This window comes from Acanthopagrus latus, chromosome 19, assembly GCF_904848185.1.
Source record: "Acanthopagrus latus isolate v.2019 chromosome 19, fAcaLat1.1, whole genome shotgun sequence".
Lineage (NCBI taxonomy): Eukaryota > Metazoa > Chordata > Actinopteri > Spariformes > Sparidae > Acanthopagrus > Acanthopagrus latus.
The window spans coordinates 8,861,600-8,886,189 of NC_051057.1; the positions used below are offsets into that span (position 1 = coordinate 8,861,600).

The window sequence follows — 24,590 nt, forward strand, 5'->3', positions numbered from 1 at the left end:
ACAAACACAAAGCCGACAGACGTACAAACTAACAGGACAGATCACCGCGAGAAGAAAACTGTGGTTCAGTCAGAGGATTATTTATTTATCATCAAATAAAATCAAATACTGTATTGTGAGCAAGCGTTACTGTTAACGGTTGTTATGACAGATAATCTCTGTTAGGCTTTCACAACTACCGGACAGTAAAGTCAATATAAGCAGATAATTCATTACACAAGTATACAATATACAGCAAGCAGTTTCCACTCAGTGCAGTAATTTAGATTCAAATATTGCACATATCATTAAAAATAGTTTGGAAATCTGTGTTTAAATACATTTTTGACATTTGAATATGCTTGTTGTTCAAGCTAGAGTGTCTTAACGTAGACAGCCCTGCTTGACATTTTAAACAACATCTGAAAATGACAGCACTCATTACAAAAGAGTAGTAAGAGGTTGAAAATAAAACTGTACATCCACTCCCAAAAAGGAGTCGTAAAAAAAAAAATAATAAGATCCTCAGTGGTGTCAAGCAGCATTCTGGGGGAAAGAAATACAGAATATGTTATAATTAGCAGTCGGAGTGGCTTTTATACCAACACGTGTAGGGAGAAGTGTGAGTGCTGTTACCTTCATTTTGTCGATAATTCCTCTGTTAATGGTTCCGCCGAAAGCACGCAGCAGTTTGGGTGTGGGCGGTTTGGGTCCGAACAGCGCCAGTCCTTTCTTCTTCTCCTCTTCTGCTTTAGCTGCGGCTGGACCCTTCGCCCTCATTAGCTTCCTACACACAGAAACATACAGGCGGGGTTAAACAGAGTGAGGGAGATACGCTGTGTGTGTCTGCTCTTGGAGTGGAGGAACTGCTTTGTTTCAGGACTTCTCTGGTGAAAGCAACAAAGAAAAAACAAAGAGACATTTGAAAACGAACGTGAGGGTTGGATAGGAGAACCCCAGCTTAAAGAGAAAACGGCTGCAAACTGTGATGTGAGATGGGAAAAAGAGAAGACACAGGAGGATAACAGGAAGAGTAATTTGTCAATATATTTTGTTGACTGGTTCTATTGAGGTTCCTCGTCCCCTGAAAGAGACGTTTGCACACGTTATGATTCATCTCCAGACAAATCAGGGCAAAAGTTTGAAACCTCTGTGACACGATTTGTGCCTCCGACTCACCTTCCCTTCCTGGCCAACACTTTCTGAGACTCGGGGTAGTGCACCAGGATGTCAAACAGGTCTTTCTTCTCCAGGACAAAGAGGTTTGCAAAGCCGTACGCTTTTACATTAGCTGTCCTCCTGTTGCCTCCATCTTTAGATGACTGCAGCAGACTGGCAAAGTAAAAAACAAAAAACAACAAACCATTACATGGCTGAGAAGACTCTAACACTAAGATTTGTTCCTCAGAGTGCATATTCAGTATGACCATGAAGAAACAGTAAACTAAATCTTACCTGATTTCTCCAAACACACATCCGGCCTTCAGCGTGACAAACACAATACTGTTGTCAGGACCTCCCACCACCTGCACCGCTCCACTCTTAATGATGTACATCTCTTTACCGATGTCACCCTGCAGGGACGGACAAGTCATGTGCATACAGAAAACATCCTGCCTACAAACACTTGACAGGCTGTTAAGAACAGACAACAGTTATTTACATAAAGAGATCCAGGATGATGATAATGTGACAATAACTCACTTTTTTCACGACAAAGTCTCCAGGTAGGTAGATGATAGACTTGAGCCTCAGCAACATGTCCACCAACATCTGCTGGTCACAGCCCTGTGAACAAATAAGCAACAATTTGATTTCATGTCCAAGCTGCATCGTGCCTGTTGTGCGGTGTGCTGTTGGGTCTTTAGAGGGAGGCACCTTGAAAAGATCAATCTTCTGAAAGGTTGACAGGTTGATGTCCACAGCGATGGCGGTTCTCATCACCAGAGGCATCTTGTCCAGCAGCTCGGACTCATCTGAAAGCATCGAGATAAGACAGAAGAAGAAGTACCAGTATTTTTAATGATTCAGCATGTGGGTGTCACAAGATGTGGATATTAACGATAATCATGATATCCAAAAGTTGGTGTATTCTTGCCACAAGCGCTGTGCTACTGACCCAGCATGCCCTGTGCGTCCCAGGTGTAGGTGTACCAGGTGCGGACTCGGTTCTGCACTAAAGCAGGGATGTTGTTGTTCACCATGTACTCCACGGTGCCGTCCATGGAGGCTCGGAAGTACGTCTGCCCTGCTGTGGCTGCACCGATGACATCTCTCATCTGAGGCAAGATGGCGGACACAATGAACACGTGAGCAGAGGAAACCTTAGATATTAATGGAATTTGTTGCTTAAGCACATTAATAAGCGTTATCACAGTCAAGACTCCACAGGGAACCAGAGAGAGACAGTTGAAGCGATGGTTGATGGGGTGTTAGTGAAGCTATTATGTTATGATGACTGATGGCTGTCAGTATCCTTTCTAACACGACATTTATCTCTCACTACGTCACTACAACAAACGTGTAAAAACAGGTGATGACACGCTAATCTAGAGATATTAGTTTAGAGCTACCAGGTTTTTTTCTAGACGATGCTATGGGGCAGAGTGAGCCTCTAGTTTACCTGTCCGATCAAACTGGAGAACACAAAGACGCCCGTGAAAAAGTTAGTCATCTGAAAGGTAATCTCAAAGACGGTATGGGGTTCATTAAGACCCCCGATGTTGATCAGACTGCGGACGGCGTGGTAGTAACAACGCAGGTACCTGTGGAGAGGGTGGGGGTGGGGGGGTGTTAGAGGGGCTGTCACAATCTACACTACAGTCATTGGCCAGTTATTTGTACAGATAGAGAGAATAACTCCGTTTGTGTGAACATGTGGTTTTTGGGGGGACGGTGTCAGTCTTTACATCACTGTTATTTCTCTTTCAAGTTTGATTCCCTTGATGCCTTGCTGCAAACTTAAAAAAAAAACAAAAAACAAAAAACAAAAAAAACCACATCACTGGAAATGAAAGAATAAAAAGCAAAAAAATAAAAAACTAAATAAAAATATGACAAAATGACTACCTGGGCAAGAAAGATGGACATAAACAATGCCCCAAAAAGGTAGTTTGTCATCTGAAAGATCTGTCCGAACATGGTGTCTGGAATCGGCAACTCAGCGATCATCAGCAGGGACTTCTCCGCATAGAAGAAGCAGCTGAGGTAACTGCACAGCAGCAGCAGCAAACATGGAACATACAATGGATCTTTAACATGGGACTGTCTTTGATATTCAGTATTCAGGTCATATTCTATTCTCACAGCAGCTGTGTTATTTTGTCTTCAACAACCATTAAACTTACATTATTTACATTTTATCTTTGTTCACATCCTTATAGCAGCTATTTCCTTCCATTAACATGATCGTGATGCACAGTTTAAAGGTCCAACATGTAGGATTTAGGGGGCTCTATTAGCAGAAATATATATTTATATATTATTATATTAGTATATTATATTCTGAATCATGTTTTGACTAGTAATATAATGACCTTAAACTAATAATGGTTGTGTTTTTGGAACAATCGTGTTTCTGCAGGAGTCCAAAACAGACAAACCAAACACTGTCTTAGACAGGGCCTTTTATCATGTCTTATATGTCTTCATCGGCCAGTGTAGGGGAGAGTGAGATGAGGGGTGTTCAGTTGGTTGCAGCTCGCAGCCAGTGAATCCTACACACTGGACCTTGAACCATCTTTAAAAGTTAGCAATATGTGTATATTTGCCTGGTAACCACTTTGGCCACTGACCAAAGTCTTTACATCTGAGCAGTCTGCTAATGATGTAATTAGACTGCACTGCGCTAATGTGCTGACATTAGTCCAACATTTATTCTTGAGTAGATCTTATTGAAACAGAAGTATCATTGTGATTATTTTGAGTTGACTTTAGAACATGGTTAGTATGAGCGACTGATACTCAGATAAACTTCAGCTCAGATCTGGTGTTAAGTGTGTAACACTGGTAAAACACAAACCAGAATGTCAAACGCTCAACACAGACAGGATATGAGAGGTTTTATACTTACGCGCTGCCTTCACCAGAGTAGACCCATTTAGTTTTCCCGATGCCCTGGTAGTCTGACGCCACATAGTAGATGCAGGCGTTGATGTGGAGCATGAAGAGAAGATAGCCGATGGTCCGAATCACTCTGACGGAAAAGAAAGGTCAGTGAAGTTCTAAGTTCATCTCTCTTTCTCTACTTTTCCTAAAGCCAATGGAAACTTCAAAGGGATACGTTTGAAAATGTAGGTCGTCACAGCAGAGGTGACAATTACACTTTAAAACAGCCACCATTAATACATTTTACATTTGCAGTCAATTAAACCACAACCACTAAACCACACCCTCACATCACTTTAAACACAAGTTACAACTTTATAATATTTATAGATGAACTACACAGATTTTATCAACCATTTAAAACCATCATAAGCATCAGATGCAACTTTACAATAATAATAATAAAAAAAAATGCTGAATGAATATGGCATGCCTTACCTCCAGATGTAAGCCTTGGCCATGATGCTCTCCAGTCGATCGCTGAACTCGAAAAATGTATCTGCCTTGAGGAGGAGCGGGACAATGTTACTCTGGTGGGAAACTAACTTTGCTGTGTTCTGACCACAACAAAGGCAACATGAGTGAATTCACCTTCAGCAGACGGTTGGCTCTGAAAATGGATTTGAATCCAAACTGGAAGTACAGCAAGTCGAACGGAAGGAGGCAGATCATGTCCGCCTGGTGAGCAGAGACACAGGTCACTGTGGGGTCACTTAAGTGAGTTCATCCTAACGCTTCGGGTTCAAAGAATTCAAGTTACCATACCGTGAATCTCTCCGAGTCCCTGTAGTTCTGCTTTGTCATCACTCTGTCTTTCTGAAAGGAAGAAAATCAGACAAGCATGTTGGATCATCAAATCTTCAGCAACATGCACCATTGTCAGGATTATTTGAGGCTTACTATGATGTCTCCTCCTTTGACAAACTGCTTGCGCGGCTGGAAGATGATGGCGTCTACTAAGTAGATGAGGTCTGCCACCAAATCGATGGCGAGCCACTGAGGGTTGGCGCTCTCATTGTGGTAAGGGAAACACAGGCGGGCCGTGACAAACCAGACATTGTAGTTGAAGGCCAGGGTCACCAGGCTCAGCCAGGCGATGTAGCGACGGTCAGTGAAAGGGTCGATGGTCGTCCCAAGCACAGAGTCCATCTGATCCTCGATGGGCTTCAGCAGAGCGTCCACCGTAGACCAGTAGGCTTCTTTCAACCTTGTCTGCAAGGCCTTCTTCTCCACGGTTTTCTCCTGCTCTGCAGCCTCTGCTTTCTTTTTCTCCTCATCCTCTTTCTTCTTCTCCTCTGCCTCCTTCTTCTTCTTCTCCTGCTCCTCCTTTTTCTTCTGGTCGGCCTCCTCCTTCTTTATACGATCCTCCTCTGCTTGCCTTTTCCTCTCCTCTATGACTCTTGTGTAGTCATCTTTGAGAAGCAGAGGTGCTGAAAGGACAGTTCTGTAATTTACCTCTTGATCTCCCAAAAGAAAGCATCCATGATCACCCCAATTATAAACTGCAGATATGAAGATATTGTGCTCCAGCTGAAGTGAAGCTCTAATGTGCACACATATGAATAACTTTGCTTTTACTCACTGACAGGAGGGCTGATCTCTGGGGATGAGGCATACTGGTCCACAACTTTCTCCCTGTACAGCTCCAGTCTCTCTCGCATCCGTTTGATGATGGCTCGGAGCTGTTCATCTGAATACTTGTTGATGACAATGGGTGGAGGGGGAGGTGGGGCCTCCTCTTGGCTGAAGATGGAAAATACCAACAGAGAAATTCATTCAACATCAAGACAGCTGAAGTGCTAGAAGTTTTGTATTTGCTGAAAAAAAAAAAAAAAGTTTTATGATTAGTTTTTGAAGGGGCATTTAGTTGAAAATGTTCAAAGATTATCAATAAAATGGGCATAAATATCCGTTTTGACGTTATGATGTCTATGTATGGTGCTGCAGAGATATCTTCAGTGGTTAGCATGCTAACCAGCTAGCCTTTTCTGGTACAAAGCTCCTGGGCTGGAAGTGTTTACACCAACATTTACCCGGTCCCCAAGCTCCCAGTCCAGAGCACTAGCTGCATGGCTAACTGAGCTAACTAGCAAAGGGGAGCTACAGTTAGCAGCAGTTACCAGTTCCTCTGGTTGCATGCTGATGGAGATGATGATGGAGAAACTGAAATATTTGTCGCGAGACAACTGTGGGGTGATGTGCTTTTGCAGCTGTAATCAAAAATGTATTAGCCATCGGCTCTTTGTGATGAGCCCACAGCTACCGTAATATCAAGCGTTATTTAGCATATTTTAGCACATGTTTTGTGCACTGTCACTGCTCTCATAGCTTTAATATATGACTGTACACTACCTGGCTACCTAAGTTGTCAACTGTCCGCTGGAACATGGGGCTGGCATTTAAGATAGCAGCTTAGGAGACAAAATGTCTCTTAAGTTCAAAGAGTTTTTAGGGGTCTCTCTGCAAAACAAAACAAAAAAAAGACATAAAAGTAGCGTGGGATCATGGGAGTTGTTGTCTTCATTGTTAAATAACTGTTTCACTGCTCTTCCAGAAGTTAAAACGACAGGTATCAAAATAAAGTTGGAGCCTTTTGTTGGAAACATTTAGGATAAAAACAACAAAGGTCTTTTTTTCTCTTTTAGACATTTTAGCACAGAAATGCTACATATTACATCTATCAAAACAATCCCTTATTTTGAAGGTTTAATCTGGAATCTGTTCATTTTTATTCCAACCCACCAGCCAACCAGACTGCTGTGACTGCTTTAATTAACAAGCACTTTCTACAAAAGGCTTATTTTAAGTCTATGGGAGCTGCTTTTAATACATGGCTTGGCATAGTAAATAACAATGTCAAATAAAGACATTTATACTGTGAAACGACATTTTAAATGGAAAGGTTAAGTTGATGAAGAGCAGCAACAGAAGACAGAAAAGCTTGTCTGTGTTCTTATGTCTCCCCCTGGTGGACAATCTGGAGCAAGACAGGTGGCTGACAGGAGGACACGGCTGGGACTTGTTTGTCTCCAGTCATTAAAAATCTCTTGGTGATCGAGTGAGTGTGAATACCATGACAGTACATTTATGAAATGGCAGATTTAAAAAAAGGCCTAGGGGGGCTGTTTAGCTCAGTTGGTAGATAAAATAAAATTTCTTTCAAAACTCCTGAAAAACATACACCTAATTGAGGATTAAATCTGATTGTCAGATTGAAAAGTGTGACTCAGGTTCCCAAACCCAGAGGGCTGCCTCTGCTGCCCTCCAGTGGACACCCAGTGTAAAAACAAAAAGGCATTCACTTTAAGCGTTGCTGCAGCTTGTACCAGTATACAAACTTCACACTTATCAGCAGTCTGTGCAGCTGGGCAGCATCATCAGTTTGTTTGGATTAGCACTCCTAAAGCAAAACTGAATGCTGTATTTTCCTTGTGTCAACATACTGTAATGCTGATTAATGTTTGTCATTATATATTGTCCTTCTGAAGTCAATATAACAGTATTGTTCAACAGAGGTACATGAGATCCTTTGACACGGCAGTTATAATCAGCCTGTGTCAGTCTCACTCTGCTGTGGAGTTCAGTATGTTACCGTCACCTCTGAGCTCTTGACACCCATGGGCTATTTATTCCGTGTGTCACTCAGGCTCATGTGTGACACCTCAAACCGTGCTCCACACAGAGCTCCTGCCGTAGCTCCCACCACCACCACCACCCCTCCTCCCTTCATCATCCACTGATGTAACATCGGCAACACGTCTCGTCGCGTTGGAGAGGAACATGTGTTCACAACTGCGAGGATCAGCAGAAACTGTCTGTACCTTTTGCCTCCATGGTTTTTATTGCGGGGCCAGAAGCGGCCTCGGTGAGCTTCTTAAAACTAAAAAGCTGAAAAGCTTTTAATCCACTTTCAGGTCATCCCCCTGTTAATATGCATGTTGCACCAGCAGATAAAGATCTCACATGCTGCGCTCATCTCTGAGGGCTGCCTCCATCCCTCTCTCTCTCTCTCTCTCTCTCTCCCTGGCATCTTGAAAGGGAAGCTGATTATTCAGTGTTAATTTGGTGATTAATCTGATACCGGTGTGTGGTGTCAGTGTCTTGGCAGGCATGTGTTTGGGTAAGCTAAACTGGAGCAGGGATACTCTAGGGATGAACACGCTGTATTTACTGTCTTTAAATGCCTCTGCTTTCATTTCTAAAACAAAAATAAAACAAGCACTTTGTGACTATGAAGGTGTATTAATGGCAAACTACAAAGAGTGCAGCCCTTACCCTTCAGGAGCAGCTTGATCAGGGTTAGCTGGAGCCGCTGCAGGGGCTGGAGCTGGAGCAGGTGCCGGGGCCGGGGCCGGTGTTGGTGCCGGAGCAGGAGTAGAAGCACTGGCTGGGGCCGGAGCCGACTCTGAAAGTGGGAAGTTACATTTTTATCTCCTCCAGGTTTGATTGCTGCATTTTATTCTGGCCTCCTGGCAGAACATCCAAAAACTTCAACTCACACAATATCTGCTGCCCTTGCTGGATTGATTTTAGGATATAACTGCTCATCTTTAGAGGTGTAGGTTGTAGAGTACTGCCAGAATTCAGAGGACGCTCCAATAACATAGGGTGAAGCGTATCACCAGAGTAACAGACAAGAATAACATGGCTCAACTGAGCATAGAGTGTGCCTGGACCAAGGCCTCAGATCAGCGGGGAGTCACTGTGGGCAACAGTGCTCCAGTAAAGATGGAAAAGGTAGTGAACTCGACTACGGCATATATCTCCCACTTGAAACTGCAGAGGTTGTCGCGCTCTATCGCCTCTTGAAGTACAAAGTTTTATCGCGACACAGGACGAGGCTAACAGGCTGCAACACAATACGCAGATGTCACTGACATAACATCAACGCTGTTGTGTCTTCACAGTCTGATGGAAGTTTAAGTAAAAAAGTTTTGTACATTTTAAAAATAAAATTAAGGTCACATATTTCAAATTGCCCCTTTAAAGCCTTTTAATGGGTGATGAGTTAGCAATTTATCGTATAATCTAATTATGTGTTTCACATTTAAAATTTCTCATTCATTTAATTGTTTTGTTTATTTGCATCATGTAACTCACATTTTTTTCGATAATTAATTGTTGCTGTTAAAATAGGTGGAAGTGTCTTTCAGTTTCCTAAAGAGGCTATATGTAACAATTTGCAGCTTCTGATTAAAGCCAATGTGACGCAATGTCAATGTCACAATTGTTCAGGAGTTACATCTAATCTCTCTGGTTGTCAGAGACATTAAATGAAAGCACAGTCTGCTGTATTAAGTGACAGGTCTTCAACGGATGACCCGCTCATTGTGCTCGGGCCTAAACCTGCTGCAGGACGGCTGTCTGAACCGAGAGCAACGTGATCAACAGGTGGCTGGATTTCAATTTTGACCCTCAGACAGCAGGCACAAAGACATCTGGACGGACAATAAGCTGAAGAAAAAGTGGTCCAGACCTAGAAGTCTTCATATCGATAAGCTGTCAACGGGCAGTTTATGTCACTCATGCACCTCTTTGTTGTCTTAATGACATGATTTTCGTCTTGATCAATATCTCCGCCTAAGAGATGCGCACAAAGGTTGTTACGTCCATTTGAAGCTTCATGAGAAAAACTACAAATGACATATTCCCCAACTTGCTGCGACTCTGTCTGTCTGGAACACTGGAGCTTTAAGCAGAGGTAGAGGCCGGTCATCACAGAGAAACCCCTGCCAAACACAAAGGGACATCCAGTAATTTCACTTCTAAATGTTTCCCCAAATGAGCGATGACTTACCCTGCGGCTTGTCCACCGTCTTGGCCTCATTCTCCTTATTAGCTGGCTTCTCCTCCTGCAACACAAATCAACATTTCCCACAAAGTCAGACACTTGGCTTCATTAGTCAAACCGCGGCCATTACAGAGAGACGTTTTAATTTAGGGAGCATGTTTTTTAATAACACTGAATTTAGCATTTGACAAATGGCTCCCCTGCCTGATGATAGACTCTTTTAAAAACAGGCTCCGTTGGAGATGAATAGAACTCAAACGTGCCCGTTGGGTAACGAGTGATCTCAATGAGGTCCGCGTAATGAAACAATTTCATTTGATTCTTTTTGTTGGCAAGAGCGCTAAGCAAATTGAATGGATGGAGGAGCAGATAAGAAGCCTCTGCTGTGATCTCGGAAGAAACAAATGTGACCAAACTCGCTGTATTACAGGCCGGATGCAGCGCTTTAATTTTCTGCGGTCATGCTTGATTTCGGTCTTGGCTGCTGTTACTGCCACATGCTGATGAACAATATGAAGGTTTTGAAAACTTGTAAGAGCATCGCAGGACAATCCAAAACCCTTTGAGATTGGAATAACAATATCTTAAAATGAGTATACAGCATGTTTTTTTCTGGCTCCAAAACAAATCTTACCTTGGCTGGAGCTGGAGCTGGAGCAGGAGGTGGAGCCGGAGCCGGAGCCGGGGCCGGGGCAGGGGCAGGGGCAGGGGCAGGGGCAGGGGCAGGTGATGCTTTGGGGGTCCCTGAAGCTGCCGGTGGCTGCGGGCCACTGAAAAGGCCCTTAAACTTGCCGAACATGTCCACAAACCTACAGGTGCATCTGTTTGCAAGTGACTTGGCAGAGAATGTACCGACTCCTAAGGAGCTGAGAGATCCCACTGCTATGACTGCTTATAGCTCCACTAATGCTCTTGCACGGAGGACAGCCCCCACCACCACCAGTGACATCTAAGCCCATCACCATCTCATATAAGATCCCAATAGGCTTATAGGTGACCACAGGCAGGGCTGAGACACCCAAGGACGGCTTTAACCATTACACTTACAGTCAAACACTAATAAACACACTGATGTCACACTGTCAGAATGACGCCTGTGCCCTGAGGGAGATATAATGTGGTATACCGAGGGGAAAATACATGGTCAAGTTAGAGATCAGAGTTAATCCAGCTAGTTAAACTGTTAGGATTTTAAAGGGTAACGCCACCATTTTTACATATTGAAGTGTAAACCTTTTGTGGCTCCAGAGGAAGCGGCATGTAATCTGATAAACTGCCTCAACTGATGTCACCCACTGGCAAAGATGCATTGTGGGTAATGTAGGCACCAGGTTTTGTAGTATTCTTTAATAATTGCAAGGCCTTCTACAAATTTAGAGAGGGACCACCAATCCCAGGGCCCTCTGGGATGTTTTAAGTAGTAATTAGCATCCTTACAGGTGAGGACACGGGCATATTAATATTCTTCTTCATTGCAGTGGTGTCTGGAAGGCTTGTTTCCTCTTAGAAACATTCAGGTTTTATGGTAGATGATTTTGAAAACATTAAAAAGTGGAATCTAGATCCTGTATTACTGTGCGCATGTTTGTCCTTGTGTATATGCCTAAAATGGCTCCACCTTACACCACTTGTAGAAATGGGCTACACAATGGCTTTAAAATCTGGAAAGTTGAGCAAAGTTTGAAAAGCCCGCATATGTTTTTTTTACCTTTGCAGTAGCCTACAGTGCCTGTACACACCATTACACCTCACATGAAGAACACATCGAGCTGACTTCATAATCAGCATGATATACATAAGAGGAAGCTATAAGCGAGGCTATTTTCACTCATCAATCTCTCTCCATTGTCATTTTCATTATCTTTGCATATTTCCCTGTTCTCATTTAGCCCTTATCTCAGTGAGACACTCACGCACTCGCTTGACGTTCAGAATAAAATTACACCACCATCGCCCACCCACTCGGCCCATATTCTGCTGTACCATTCCTCTTGTCACGCTGGGGGACGACCGGCGAAATGCCACGGTGACGCAGACGGGGCTCGACTCAGCCGTGGGCTTCGTGTAATGTATCTCTGAGCGTTCTCAAGGACCATTGACTTGTCTGTGGCACAGGAGAGGAGGGGAGGGGGGGCTTGCAGGAGGGAGGCAGGCGAGTGCCGATGCACTTTTTCGAGGCTCTCCATCTTTCGGCTGTCCAGTGATGCAGGGAGATAGGTCATTAGATCCTCTCCATCTCTTCCATTAATCTAATTAAGCCTTGGGGGTTGGGCCCAGGCCCTGACATTGCTGCAAAAGAGCAAGATGCGTGTCTTGTTTTTTTGTTGTACTTGCTGTGCAGTGAGGCAAAGGGGAAGAAAATCCTTTAGTGTACTCAAAATGTTCAGACTGCACATGACTCACGTGGAATAGAAGAAAAATTTGTTTAAAGGAGGTGATTGAGTGCATTTGTAATATAATGCCGGACTGAACCCTGATCCTTCACCTGCTCTCACTCTTCGCCGCACCGCCCTGACCCCAGGAAGCAGGCAGCTGACAGTTTCAGCTGTCAGTCAGTGGCAGAGTGACAATGGACCCTGACAGTGGCAGAGCCGGAGGTAAATTTATAGCACAAAGTGGAGGAGGCTGAATTCTCCGGTGGCCGGTGACGTATGACTCATCGCTCTAATTGGTGTAATACAGAGCAGCTCTCAACCAGGGGTCTGCAAATTATAAGACAGCCGAACCAAGGGAGGCCAATTCACAGAGTAATCATAGTGGCAAATGCCACAATGATTACCGCTTTAACAATGCCATAAAAATCAAGCACTGTTCAGTTTCTGCGTGAGGGGTCCCCCTTCAGTGGAGGGAAGTGGGAGGAAAATGGCCGTGATTTGTTCTCAGAGAAAAGGCTGTTTGAAGGACGGCATAGGAAATCAATGGGTCGTATGGAGAAGAGGTCCAGAATATTTAAAGTGTGGGAGCTTTGACTCATGGGCTGGACATATATTTAGAAAAATTACATTGGTTGTGATTGAACAGGTGCAGCGTTACATAACCACAGATTTTCTGTGAGGTACCGGTTAATGGTTTCTTTCAAGTACTAAATGACAACGACCCATTGTTGCCTGATTTCAGCTCTGACTGATTCAGCATGTGGGCAGCGGAGGGGCCACCTGAACACCATTTTCAAGTTTCAACGGATAATTCACTTTCTGTATTCATGTTTGCTTCAAAACAGGTGGGGCTCATATGGAAAAAGATGATGTCACACACAGTACAACCTGTGCACCAATCAGAATTTAGCAACGTTTTATTCAAATTGGGGGCTTGATTGTGTCTGTATAACGGCCACCATCAAATAAATAGAAAATTAGGTATGAACCAATCAAATCCAAACACTTAACAAAGTTTTAAATGATGATGTGACCACATGGGCCTTCACTGAGCATTGCAGAGAGAATCAGCTCTATATTTAGCGCTGGGCCACTGACCAATCAGAGCAGACTGGAACTATATAGGCTGATGATTTGTAATGCAGCTTCGTCAGTAAAGGTGAAGTTAGTAAAACAGTCAAATAATATTAACTATGTGTTTTCTGACTGGTTGGCCACCTGGGGGCAGCAGAAACAAGCTGTAAACACAACACTGATGAATGATTAACTTGTTGAAATGTCAAAATTGTTTGCACACAGTTGTTGGTTCACACATGCAGCTTAAACAGAGCAATTACTGGCATCCATGTGTTATCATGTTTCTAGACATCTGATGGATATAAACTCATTGTTCTCTCCACTTTCAGCAGCTAGTCGCCAATGTTGTCTGCCTTAAAATAAGTGCTAGACACGTGGTGTACAAAGGGTCAGACATTTTTAGCTGAAAATAGCCAGAAATTATAAATGTAACTTTAAATCAAATACATATCACATGGGAATAAATCAGTGTGAACAATTTCATATCACCAGTGATGGACTGAACCCATGTCATGGACCCATCCAGGCCTCTGAAAGCTGGTTGAACCCAAAATAACCAGGCCTTTTCATCCAGAGACGATCCAGAGCCGACTCGCCAAAGGCTTGATCTGTGTGCCTTCACTGCTTGTTAATGATGTAGCCGAGTTTAGAGCTGTTACACATTATATTCATCTTTTCTCACCCATGCTCGGCAAGTATTAAATCGTAAACCTCCAAGCAGGTCCACAAGGATTAAAGTAATAATCCTCGAAATCCCTGTGGGGGGTGTTTGGGGAGGTGTTTTGGCCATGCTGTTGCTAAGCACTCGGCTATTTTGTGGTATTTTTGCTGTTTTGCCGAAAAGGTTTGACTCTCATAGGTGTTCGTTTTAATCTTTCCAGCCTCGACTGGCCCTCACTGCTCATACTTAATACCAGGTTCTTCTTTGTAACATCATATATGTCCATTTACAACATAATCCCCAGTAAAAATGCGTGTCTGTCCACCAAAAAGCGATGCTTTAAACGCCACATGGTGATTGAGGTGGTACACATACACCTCTGAATATGATATCTTTCTTAGATTCATGGAAATGGTCTTTAATTCTGCTCTCTGACTGTGCTTTTGAAGAACTTCTCTGCTCCCTTTACTGTATAATCTGGCCATGTGCAAAAGTGTTTGATCACACAAATCTAAAATCGTGATATGTCAGTGTTTAGTGTAGCTCGGGAATAGAACTAAATCTATCTTCAAAGAGAATATCTGAGGAGTGAAAACAGGCTGAGTGTTGGTGTCAAACGAGGTCTCAGTCCTGCGGAGGGCTGCGTTTCTGCCTGCTGCCAAAAGGGGGCACAGCTCCCTTTCGTATCTCTTCCCTCCTCTCATCTCCTCTCCGACACGCGGCGGAACTGTATTCATTAGAATTACCCAGATGCTCTCTGCAATTACTCTGAGCTCCAAGAAAGCAAAGAAAGAAGCAGACACCAGGGTGACTTATGAGCGTTCTGAAGGCAGCAACATCTGGTGCCACTACAGAACTTGTCCCAGGAAAATAAAGAGAGCGACTAATTCAACTCCAAATCCAAGAGAATTAATTCTTAACATCTGATTCTTTTGGACGAGGCACTTTTTTTTTTGGCAATGAGTGAGACTGTTGATACTCTGGGTGTCAAAAGTTTTGTTTTGAGAAAAGTATTTTCAAGTGAATGTGTTTTTTAAGAGTACAGAGGAGACATATTTCAAGGAAGTTTCCACTTAAAATTCTTCCTCAACGTTAAAAAAACATTGGCTTTCACTGTTATTTTCTGAGTAAAAGAGTTCATCCATGTTGTGTGTCCACTGACTGATGAATCTTTGCATTCTCCAGCAGCTTCCTCTTGTATTTGCCTGGATATTTGAATGGAAATGAATAACATTAATCATCACGGATTGCCCTTCCATCTCGAAGTGTGGTTTAGTTGCTAAGGAGGGTGAGACGAGGTAAGAAACACGGCTGTGGCTGTATTTTTATTGGAGGAGAACACATCTGATTCCCTGACATTCCCATTGTTTCACTCTTTCCATTTCATCTCTTCCCAAGGTTGTGCAGAGCCGCCTTGTTGGATTTTCCTGCTGAAGACGTATGCGCTCATGTTTTAAGCGTGACGAGCCTCGGTGTGTGTTTTCAGAGCGTGGTTTTTTTTTGTGTGTGCGGCAGGTGTGCGGCGGAGTCCCACAGAGCACCGAGGTGTGTCATTGAGAGGGCCTGTGGGGTTTGATGCCTGGCCGCTCGGTGTGCACATTAATCTGAATGAAGGCACAAAGTGACAGGCCTGTGATTTAGACCGCCCATTAAAGCTTACAGTCACATGTTTCCCAGAGTCACAAAAGAGGGGCAGCTCGGCCGTTTTAGGTAACTCGCCAAGCGCGGCGGGGCAGCAGTGACAGGTGGCCAATAAGCAGGGATACGCTAACACTTAGCATTTCACGTCAGCATCGTGATGCTCGACATCTCTTGTGGCTGCGCTTATTCATATCTACTGTACGTCTGCAGTATTCTGCCCTCTTTGTCGCCAGACGGGCTGATTATAGTTGAAGGAGGTGGACGATGATGCATCGATTGAAGCGGTTTTTAAGGTAAAAAAGCAATGGAATGGAAGGAAGGAAGGGAATGATCATAGGAAGGAAATGAAGGGAAGGCAGGGTAAGTAAAGAAGAGCGAGGGAAGGAGAGATGGAAAAGAAGAGGAAGGAAGTAAGGAGAAGAGAGAGAGCAAGTGAAGGAAGAGATGGAAAAGTAGGGGATGGAAAGAGAATGAGCGAGGAAGAAAGAAAATGAGGGTGTGAAGTGGAAGATAAGCAAGGAAAGAAGGGAGAAGGGGGAGGGAGGGAGGGAGGGGATGTAGTAGAGGAAAGTAAGAGAGAAAGAATGAGGGAAGTAAGGAAGGGAATACAAGGCAAACAAAGGAAAGCAGAGGGAAGAGGGAGACTGAGCAAGGAAGAAAGGCAGTGAGGAAAGGGTGAGTGGGGGAAAGGAAGTAAGCAAGGACAGAAGGAAGGACTGGGACAGAGAGGGATCTAGTGGAGAAGGAACAGGAGGGATTCAAATGAGGGCAGAAGAGTAGGAGGGAAGTGAAGGAGTCAAAGAAGGGTAGAAAGAAAGAAAGATGGAAAGGAGGGAGGGAGTCAAGCAATAATGAAACAGGGCAAGAACAAAAGGGAGGAAGTAAGGCAAGGCAAGAAAGGAAATGAAGGGAAGGAGGGAAGGACAGATCTGGTGTGAATCAGGTCTAAGAGAGGGATAGTGGGGAAAGGAAGGGGGGAGAGAAGTAAGGAGTGTAGGAAGGGAAAACTTAAGAAAGAAAGAAAGACAGAAAAAAGAAAGAAAGAAAGCGATCCTCAATCCATCTGCTCGAGAAGAAGCATGGCCAGTAAAATGGATCCGTGCTGTCTGAGAGATGACAAGTGGACGCTCTCCCTTTGACACGGTGATCATTTCTCATGAATGTTAACAGCCCAATTTCTTCTTTCCCTTCTTCATGTCGGTGTCTGACACACCCCTTGGCACCAATCAAATCTTACATGACAAGGCTGTCAGCCGGCGTTAAGCCACAGGTCTCCTCATCATAACACTTTGAGCCCGACAAAGGTCAACTGTTGCTGGAAAATATTACCGCCTGGGTCAACACTTCCTGAATTAGTTACAGCGAGTGACGCAGAGACGATGATATGAAACTTTAATGATGCGTGTGGTGAGGTGGACACTGCAGCTGCAGGTTGAAGAGGGCAAACAGAATATTTACACTATCTGATAGCTGCAATGAAAACTTATCAGCACCAAACTACAGTAAGAATGAAAAGACAAAAAAATCTAATTAAAACAATGAATTACTCAGTCTAGCTAATGACAGACTCTCAAATCATCTAATGAGTTTGCAGAATTCTTCACCTAGTAATGTAAGTGACTTGTGGATTAACTGAGAACATGCTTAGTGGTAAATATCTATTTCACTCAACTCAAGATCTGGAAAGTTTTTGCTCCTTTAAGCTCAGTCAGATCAGAGTTTTGGACCGGTGATCAGTGAATCCATCTGCTGAGGAAAACTAAATCAGTGTGAAGCTTTAGGTTTCGGTTTGGTACATGCACAGCCCACACATCGGTGCTCTTGACAGGTTGCAATTGGTTTTGACAGCAACTGGTTTTCCACAACCTGAGAGCCTAGGACGGAGGACGCTGTTCAGACTTCAAACTGCGCCGAGCAGACTGAACGAATCAGTGAACCATCTCCACAGGTTTGTACTGCTAGATCCCCCCGTACCGTCGCGGCACGGCTGTGAAGTTTCGTTTTGGCTGTTCGCACCCATCCTGAAATACTGACATGACTAATTACAGACTTATAGATTATCTCGCCTGGTCTCACATCTTTGTCACAGTCTTTGAGCCGGGCTGTGATTTCACTAACATTTAAAGCTCTTTGAGTGTCTTAAATGGGCCCAGTGGGTGACCCAGGGAAACCACTAGTTAGCATTGTTTTTTCTATTCTATCTCTGGCAAAACAATTTCCTTCAGGATTAATAAAGTTCTGTCTTATCGTATCCTTACACTGCTCTCCTCTTCAAATCCATTTTGTTGACCACAAAAAACGATTGCCTAAGGCAGCGATGCCTTACACAGACCTTTTCCAAAGGAGACATCCTGGCTCCTCATAGAAATACTAATTTACAGGGACAACTTGTAATACTTGACATCAGTAGCAAAATGTGTCTCTCGTGTTCCTCCCATGCCGAGTCTTAAACGTTTGCTGTGAGGAATGTCGGCAGCAAGCTCACAGTGCCCATACACAGCCACTGTGAATGAAATGAACACCTTTTTCACAACATGAATCTCAAATCTCAAAATGAAGTTAGCAGGATCTTAAACGCAAATTCTCTACTGGCACAAAAACATGGCAGTCCGAGCAATGCTCACTGGAACGAGTGGAGCGCCATCTTTGATCCACCCCATGCTCTCCTCTACACTCACGGCAAATAGACTAAGTCACAAAGCGATCAGCAAAACCTGTTTCGAGGACACGCTATTGACTTTCAATGTGTCCGTGTGAGCCGTGACAGAGCAGTCGGTCACAACTTGTCAGTAAAAGCAGTTTTTTTTTCTTTGTGTTCCGGAGGATTTCCCTTATCTTCTTCAGCGCAGCTTGATTATTTCATTCGACTTTTATTTGACTTTCAGAATAAATGCAGGTTACACACATAACATCAAATATGTCATACTTCCCCACAGATGTATCACACGGTACAACTGGAAAACTCTGTCTCTCTCTAAGACTACGGGCAGAGTTTACACACACCTCACCCTCAGTAACTTTCCACACTCTGCTCTGCCAGTGTTTTATCAACCATCTGACCACATAAACACACGCACACACACGAGAACAAGAGGAGGAAGGTGAAGGTTAATGAAAGGTGTGTCTCTCATCTTGTCTTGTGCCACCCTCCACAGATGGAGACACTGATAGCATCCTCCCTTTTCCTCTCCTCTCTCCGAGCCCCGGCTGCAGCCTGGCCCCCGGCTGCCTCCCCTGTCGAGCTCCACTTCCTCTGGATAAGAGCCGCACCAGCGACTATCTTCATATCTAGGCTACGGATGCCAACTGCAATCTGTCTGGTCTGTGCGTGTGTGTGTGTGTGTGTGTGTGTTTGTGCATGCTTTACGTGAAAGGAATATAGGACAGTTTTCTGTTTGTGTATGGAGTACAGTTACGAGTAGTACCGCCTTTTATGTGAAAATGATCTCCTGAAGATAAAACCGCCATGTAAGAATAACAAAGGGAAGCTGACCTCAGCTTCAGGATACATATTTTGTTTCCAATTGGTGTTTTCAAAGTGATAAAAGCCTGTTTAGCTTCTGATAGCGTTGTCAGGGTGCAGCTTCTGGGGCTTGTGCACAGCAGGTGGACACGCATGGGAAGAAAAACTTCAATGCTGCGTTTATCTTCTTCTCACTTTATTATTCTTCTCGTTACGCTGAGCATTAAATGCACTTCAACGTGGAATAAAAAAAAAACACCCAAAAAGTGATTATCCCTGAGCTCCTTGTCTTGTCATGTCTATTTCCATTCCTAGGCACCACCTCAGTGGAGCGATAGTTTCTTTTTTTGGCGATTTTCTTAAGATGTAGTTTCCATTTCTGTACGTGGTGGTTTACCTTCTGCCTCTTTAGAGGTGGTGACTATAATCTCAGAGTTAACCGCCGACTGCCGAGAACTTTTTTTGTTTATTCCAACACAAACAAGATACATAAACACATCCCGCCCTGTCAATGAGAGGCTGTTTGTCACAGCAGGTTACCAGGGGACACCCAACATTTATTGATGTAAAATAAGTAAAACTTTAACATTAGGAATGTCAGAGTTATTTAACAGTTTTAAAGGATGCCTAACTTTGCTTTCCTTAAGTAAAGTAAATATTACTTCGGTGAACGTGAAAGTCTCCCATATGAGAAGTACTTGAGTAAATGTCTTAAGGTATCTGATATTAATTGTGCTTATATATCAAAAGTACAAGTAAAAGTAAATTATACATATATGTATACACTCTGATTGCTGATATAAATAAATCAAAATACTTTGGAATGGAAATACTCAAATAAAGTACAAGTACCTTAAAATTGTACTCAAGTACAGTAGTAATTGAGTAAACATACTTAGTTACATTACATATAAACAGTATAGCTGTGCTGACTCAGGCGTGTGTGAGCTGACCAATCAGAGCAGTGCCTTAAAGAGACAGGAACTAAAACAAAGTGTCTCAAGACAGAGGTGGTGTTCACCGCTGCAGCACTGTACAGTAAAAGAAAATGGATGTATTTTCTGATCATTAAAGCATGTAAACCTGTTCTAGTAGTAACCCACAATTAAATTATATACCTGAAAATGAGAATCTCCTGTAATGAATTACATTTCTACAGCGATCCTGCAACACAGATTGGATTTCAACTAATGTTATTCCGATTTAATTCAACATGTTAGCTGGGAGTTGTAACACAGTGCCCATCATGCATTTTTCATGCATGCTATGATATCATCTCCATATCATGAAATGATTATGACCATTAATTTGTTACATATTCCCGTAATAAATTCACAGTTTAGTTTCTTCTGTGGAGTGTGAGGACTCTGTGCTGTGTTCAGTATGGTACAGCTGAATCCATCTGAGGTCCTTAGGGGTAAAGACAATGTGTTTTTATTGACACCTCCAGCAGCCTGAACAGAGCCTCCCCCCTTGCTCTCGCACTCGGCACCGATTACACCTACATTCACCCACTACTGTACACTTCCTCCAACCTGCACCTACGCTTTGGCTTCCATTTAGCCCACAGCACCACAGAGGATTGCTTTTTTGCTGCCTCTCATCTGTTTAAACTGGGAATGCAGAGACAATGGTGGAACCAATAGTTGTAGCTGTGCACCTGCAGGGCTGCGAAGAGCTGTGTGCCTTTGAGCAAGACTGTGGTGCATACTTTCCAATGGATTGAAATGGAGCACAAAAGTCACACCATCAACTGAAATTAAGGCTAATTTAAATAAAGAGCTCTGGTTATCCATCCAGATTATTTTGGTGCGCCTTGCATAGTTTCCAAAATATCAGCTGCGGAGATGTCTGTCTTCTCTCCAGTTTAATGCGAACACACACACAGAAAATAGTTCCTACATGAAATCGCTTGCAGCAAGGTCTGTGGATTATCTTGAGTAACCAGGTCTTGATTTCTGAGAAGAGACATTGCTGTTGCAGCCCAGTTGCCAGGATACACTGTTAGCAGTTAGCGTTGCTGTAAACCACAGATAAATCCGAGGTTGGCAGTTGTAGCAAACATGGCGTATCATGTTCAGAGTAAATGCTTATTGAGTGACTTTCACCCAAGGAGGTACAGGACAGCCAATAAGGCTGCCAAACGGCCACTGAAGTTCGAGTGACACCAGCGGATATTTCCATCAGTTTTTGTCACATCAAAAGTGCAGTGTTATTTTTGAGGAGACCTGCTAAAATTAGCAGCAGGTTTTGTGGCAACCAAAATAATGTTTCTTTCTCTCCATCCGTGATTTTGGCGAGCAAAGCACAAGTTTTAGGCAAAGCCATGATGTTTTTCTAACCCTAACCTCAACCTAACCAGAGCATCAGCACAGCATTGTGACAAAAGACAAAATGGTTTGGCGGGAAAATACTCAACTAGTGTTTATTCTGTTGATTCGGTTGGTCGATGAGCTTTCCAATTTTTTTTTTTTTTTTTTTTTTGGCGCTTTGAGGACCAAAAGCTTCATGCCATGTAATTACATTATATTCTACAGAAGACTGATATTTACAAAACTCATACCAAAACAATGGGGATGAATAGACAGAACTACAGGTAAGAGAACTCAAGTGCTTTTTGGATCACTTTAAGTTAATACAAAATTTCCCATGGTGGTACAAGAAGGGCACTATACTATACATTCATCAGTACATGCATTTTCTTCACTCATGGTTGCCCGGTGCACATATGTCCTTGGGCCAGTGTCTATCCCAGCACGCATCAGGTGAGAGGCAGAGTACAACCTGGACAGGTCTCCAGACTGTCACAGCACTAACACCTGCAGGTATATTAGAGCTTCCAAATCTCCTGACCAGCATGTCTTTTGGAGGAGACAGGAGCTCCCAGAGGAAACCCACTGACGTGAGAAAAAATGCTAACCTCACACAGAAATGACACAGATTAGAGCTGAAACAAAGATCCTCAACCTTGAAATGACAGTGAGACATAGAGAAGACATCCTGATTAATGATGTCCCACCAGGCTGCCGTGTGCAACTGTGATATGTGTCTGTACAAGTACAGCTGCTGAGACCATGTGAACTTCAGAACAGTGAGCCTTCTTGGAATTCAACCTGCTACAATTATATATGCTCGTTTGAGAATGCTGACCAGATATATTCATAATGAGTGTTTTGAGTCTGTGGGAGCTGGTTGAGTGTGTTTCATGCAGACTGAGGTGTTAATGTGGTTCAAACGGGTCGGTCGACTTTTACAACAGACCTGCTGAAATGCATTTATGGTGTGTGCATACTGTGTGAGTGTGTGTGTGTGTGTGTGTGTGTGTGAATATACAGTACTGCTGACCTTATATCACTTCCAAGTGCATTGCGGTTTTTTCCACCTATGCCTGCTGCCTCACCAGATTTTCACTTTCAGAAGGGCTGGGGGCAGAGTCCCAATAGTAGCATGTACGCGCACACACACACACACAGACACACACACACACACACACACACACACACACACACACACACACACACACATTTCCTGTGCCTTGTTCCCGTGAGAGCCTGACTGTGTGCCAGACAGGAATTGCATACATTGGCCCCCCCGCTGTCATCCTGCAGGGACGCAGCACCTGCCCCTCCACCCTGACCGCGTCAGACGATGCGTCTCACTGGGACAGGATGAGATGGGTGTCCAGCCCCGGTGCTCATGGGTAATGGCCAGAGGGACAGGAGCCCTTGATGCGTGAGCTCAGCAGCTTGTTTTCTAAAGGACTCTAGCAAAGAACCTGCTTTGTCTGCACTTTCACACTGTTGTTCTTTCTGATTTTGTCTATTTATGTTTCTTTATGAATCAGCCATTCCTCTCCCCCTTTTTTCCAGCTCCATTTCCTTTTTCCAACCAATTTAGCATTGTTTCAGTAGGTGGATACAGAGAGAGAAATTACTGTTTTCCTCCCCCTCTTCTCCCTTCCAGTCACTACTTTGACAGCGTTTACCATATCTGATATTTACCTGATTTTATGTCCCCGTGCAGCGCCCCATGAAAAGACACCAATCGCAGTATTTCCCAGTGATCAAGGTTCCCGCAGGAGGGGGAAGCTCAGAAAGTATGTAAGAACATAAACTCAATAACACAAAAAATAGTTTTTACTGAGCTGTCAACAACATCTCACAGTCTATCAGCGAGCCCGCTCCCTTCACTGATGAAGACAGTGAGATGTGGTTTAAACACCTGAAAAAGATCAAGACTGAACTTGCACACTCGGCAACAAAACACAAAATAACTCCTGATGCACCGGAATCCTTCAGAGTAAGAAATCAAAATCGTATTGTTGGTACGGTGTCTTGTAATAGGGGGAGCTGTGTCTCTGTCACTTGTTTCTGCACTATGTAACTTCAGTGAGAGGGTAAGATCACAGCGTTACATGTTTACTTCAACATACAAGTTTTCAACACATAAGAATGTTAGCATGTAATGAGTTTTTGTTCATAGGTGGCACCCACATTGCCTCTGACAGACCTGGGATTTGTATTTCCGACAGTGGTGTTGCACTCAAAAACTGCTGCGGGCAGCCAATGGTTCAAATTTTTTTTAAATGAAAAACCTAAATGACAACCTCTGTCTGTGGAGCTGTGTGTGGTGCAGCTGCAAAGAGGGTGCAAGAGAGAGAAAAGGGATATTCCGGTGTAAGTTTAATCCATGGTCTAACACACTGTTAAAGCAACACAACTCACCACTCTCCTGCAACAGCTTCCTGTTGTGGGGAAGCCCTGCAAGTTGATTACCAAGTGCAGTAGATTTCCGCAGCTCAAGGATGAAAATGTATGATTATTACTCCATGGAAATGCAATCAAAGTTCCTATGTGTCTCACCTACCAGTTTATAACAGTTATTATCGAGAGCAAACAGGGAAAGGAACAGAATTGAGCATTTCTAACTGCAATTTGTAATTGATTTGCAGGGCTTCCCCACAACAGGAAGCTGCGGCAGGAGAGTGGTGAGTTGTGCCCTTCAACTGCTGTGTGTATTCTCTTCATATCTGTGACACATCCCAAAGATACGGACATTAAAACTGTAGTGAAACGCTGATGTGACGCCCATATGACCGTATACAGGTCGTTCTCAGGTCTGTTTTTGCAGAGAACTGCAGGTGTGTCGCGGTAAAAATAGACTTTTTTCCCCCCCCAGACTCTCTAGATGACACAACTTGCTTGACGCTTGCGTGAGCAGCGCTAGTCACGCCGGCAGTGATGAACCTGTCAACACGAAGCAGCAAGAATGATGCGATGATGATGTCAAGCATGTTCATCATCTTAGTTTGGTATGTTACTGTAGTGTGCGATCATTTGCTGATTAGCATGTGACACCAAGTGCAGCTGAGACTGATGGGAATGTTATTAGTTTTGAGGTATACGGTCGTAACTGAAAGCCGAAAAAGTGAAATGTTGACCTGATGGCGGCGCTAGATGAGGAATAAAATGAATCCTGAGGGGAAGGTGAATGTTT

General features: G+C 43.6%; 1 protein-coding gene across 1 annotated transcript; it reads right to left on the reverse strand.

The window, feature by feature from the left end:
* Positions 1–362: 362 nt before the first annotated feature.
* LOC119008686 (cyclic nucleotide-gated cation channel beta-3-like) lies at positions 363–11,146 on the reverse strand. The gene is made up of 17 exons (XM_037079281.1): positions 10,512–11,146; positions 9,884–9,938; positions 8,362–8,491; positions 5,669–5,829; positions 4,987–5,516; positions 4,852–4,902; positions 4,678–4,764; positions 4,525–4,589; positions 4,052–4,174; positions 3,049–3,190; positions 2,099–2,258; positions 1,858–1,955; positions 1,684–1,767; positions 1,435–1,553; positions 1,159–1,311; positions 616–766; positions 363–525 (listed from the first exon to the last, which is right to left on the reverse strand). Exons 1-17 carry the CDS (start codon positions 10,674–10,676, stop codon positions 514–516), a joined length of 2,286 nt encoding a protein of 761 aa, XP_036935176.1. The 5' UTR covers positions 10,677–11,146; the 3' UTR covers positions 363–513.
* Between the last annotated feature and the right edge of the window lie 13,444 nt (positions 11,147–24,590).

Bases quoted from the DNA above. Each gene is read 5' to 3' on its own strand.
- LOC119008686 (XM_037079281.1), bottom strand. From the start codon at position 10,676: ATGTTCGGCAAGTTTAAGGGCCTTTTCAGTGGCCCGCAGCCACCGGCA. The intron at 1,956-2,098 runs GTCAGTAGCACA...CGATGCTTTCAG, and splicing joins GGACGCACAGGGCATGCTGG to ATGAGTCCGAGCTGCTGGAC. The intron at 1,768-1,857 runs GTGCCTCCCTCT...ATTTGTTCACAG, and splicing joins AGAAGATTGATCTTTTCAAG to GGCTGTGACCAGCAGATGTT.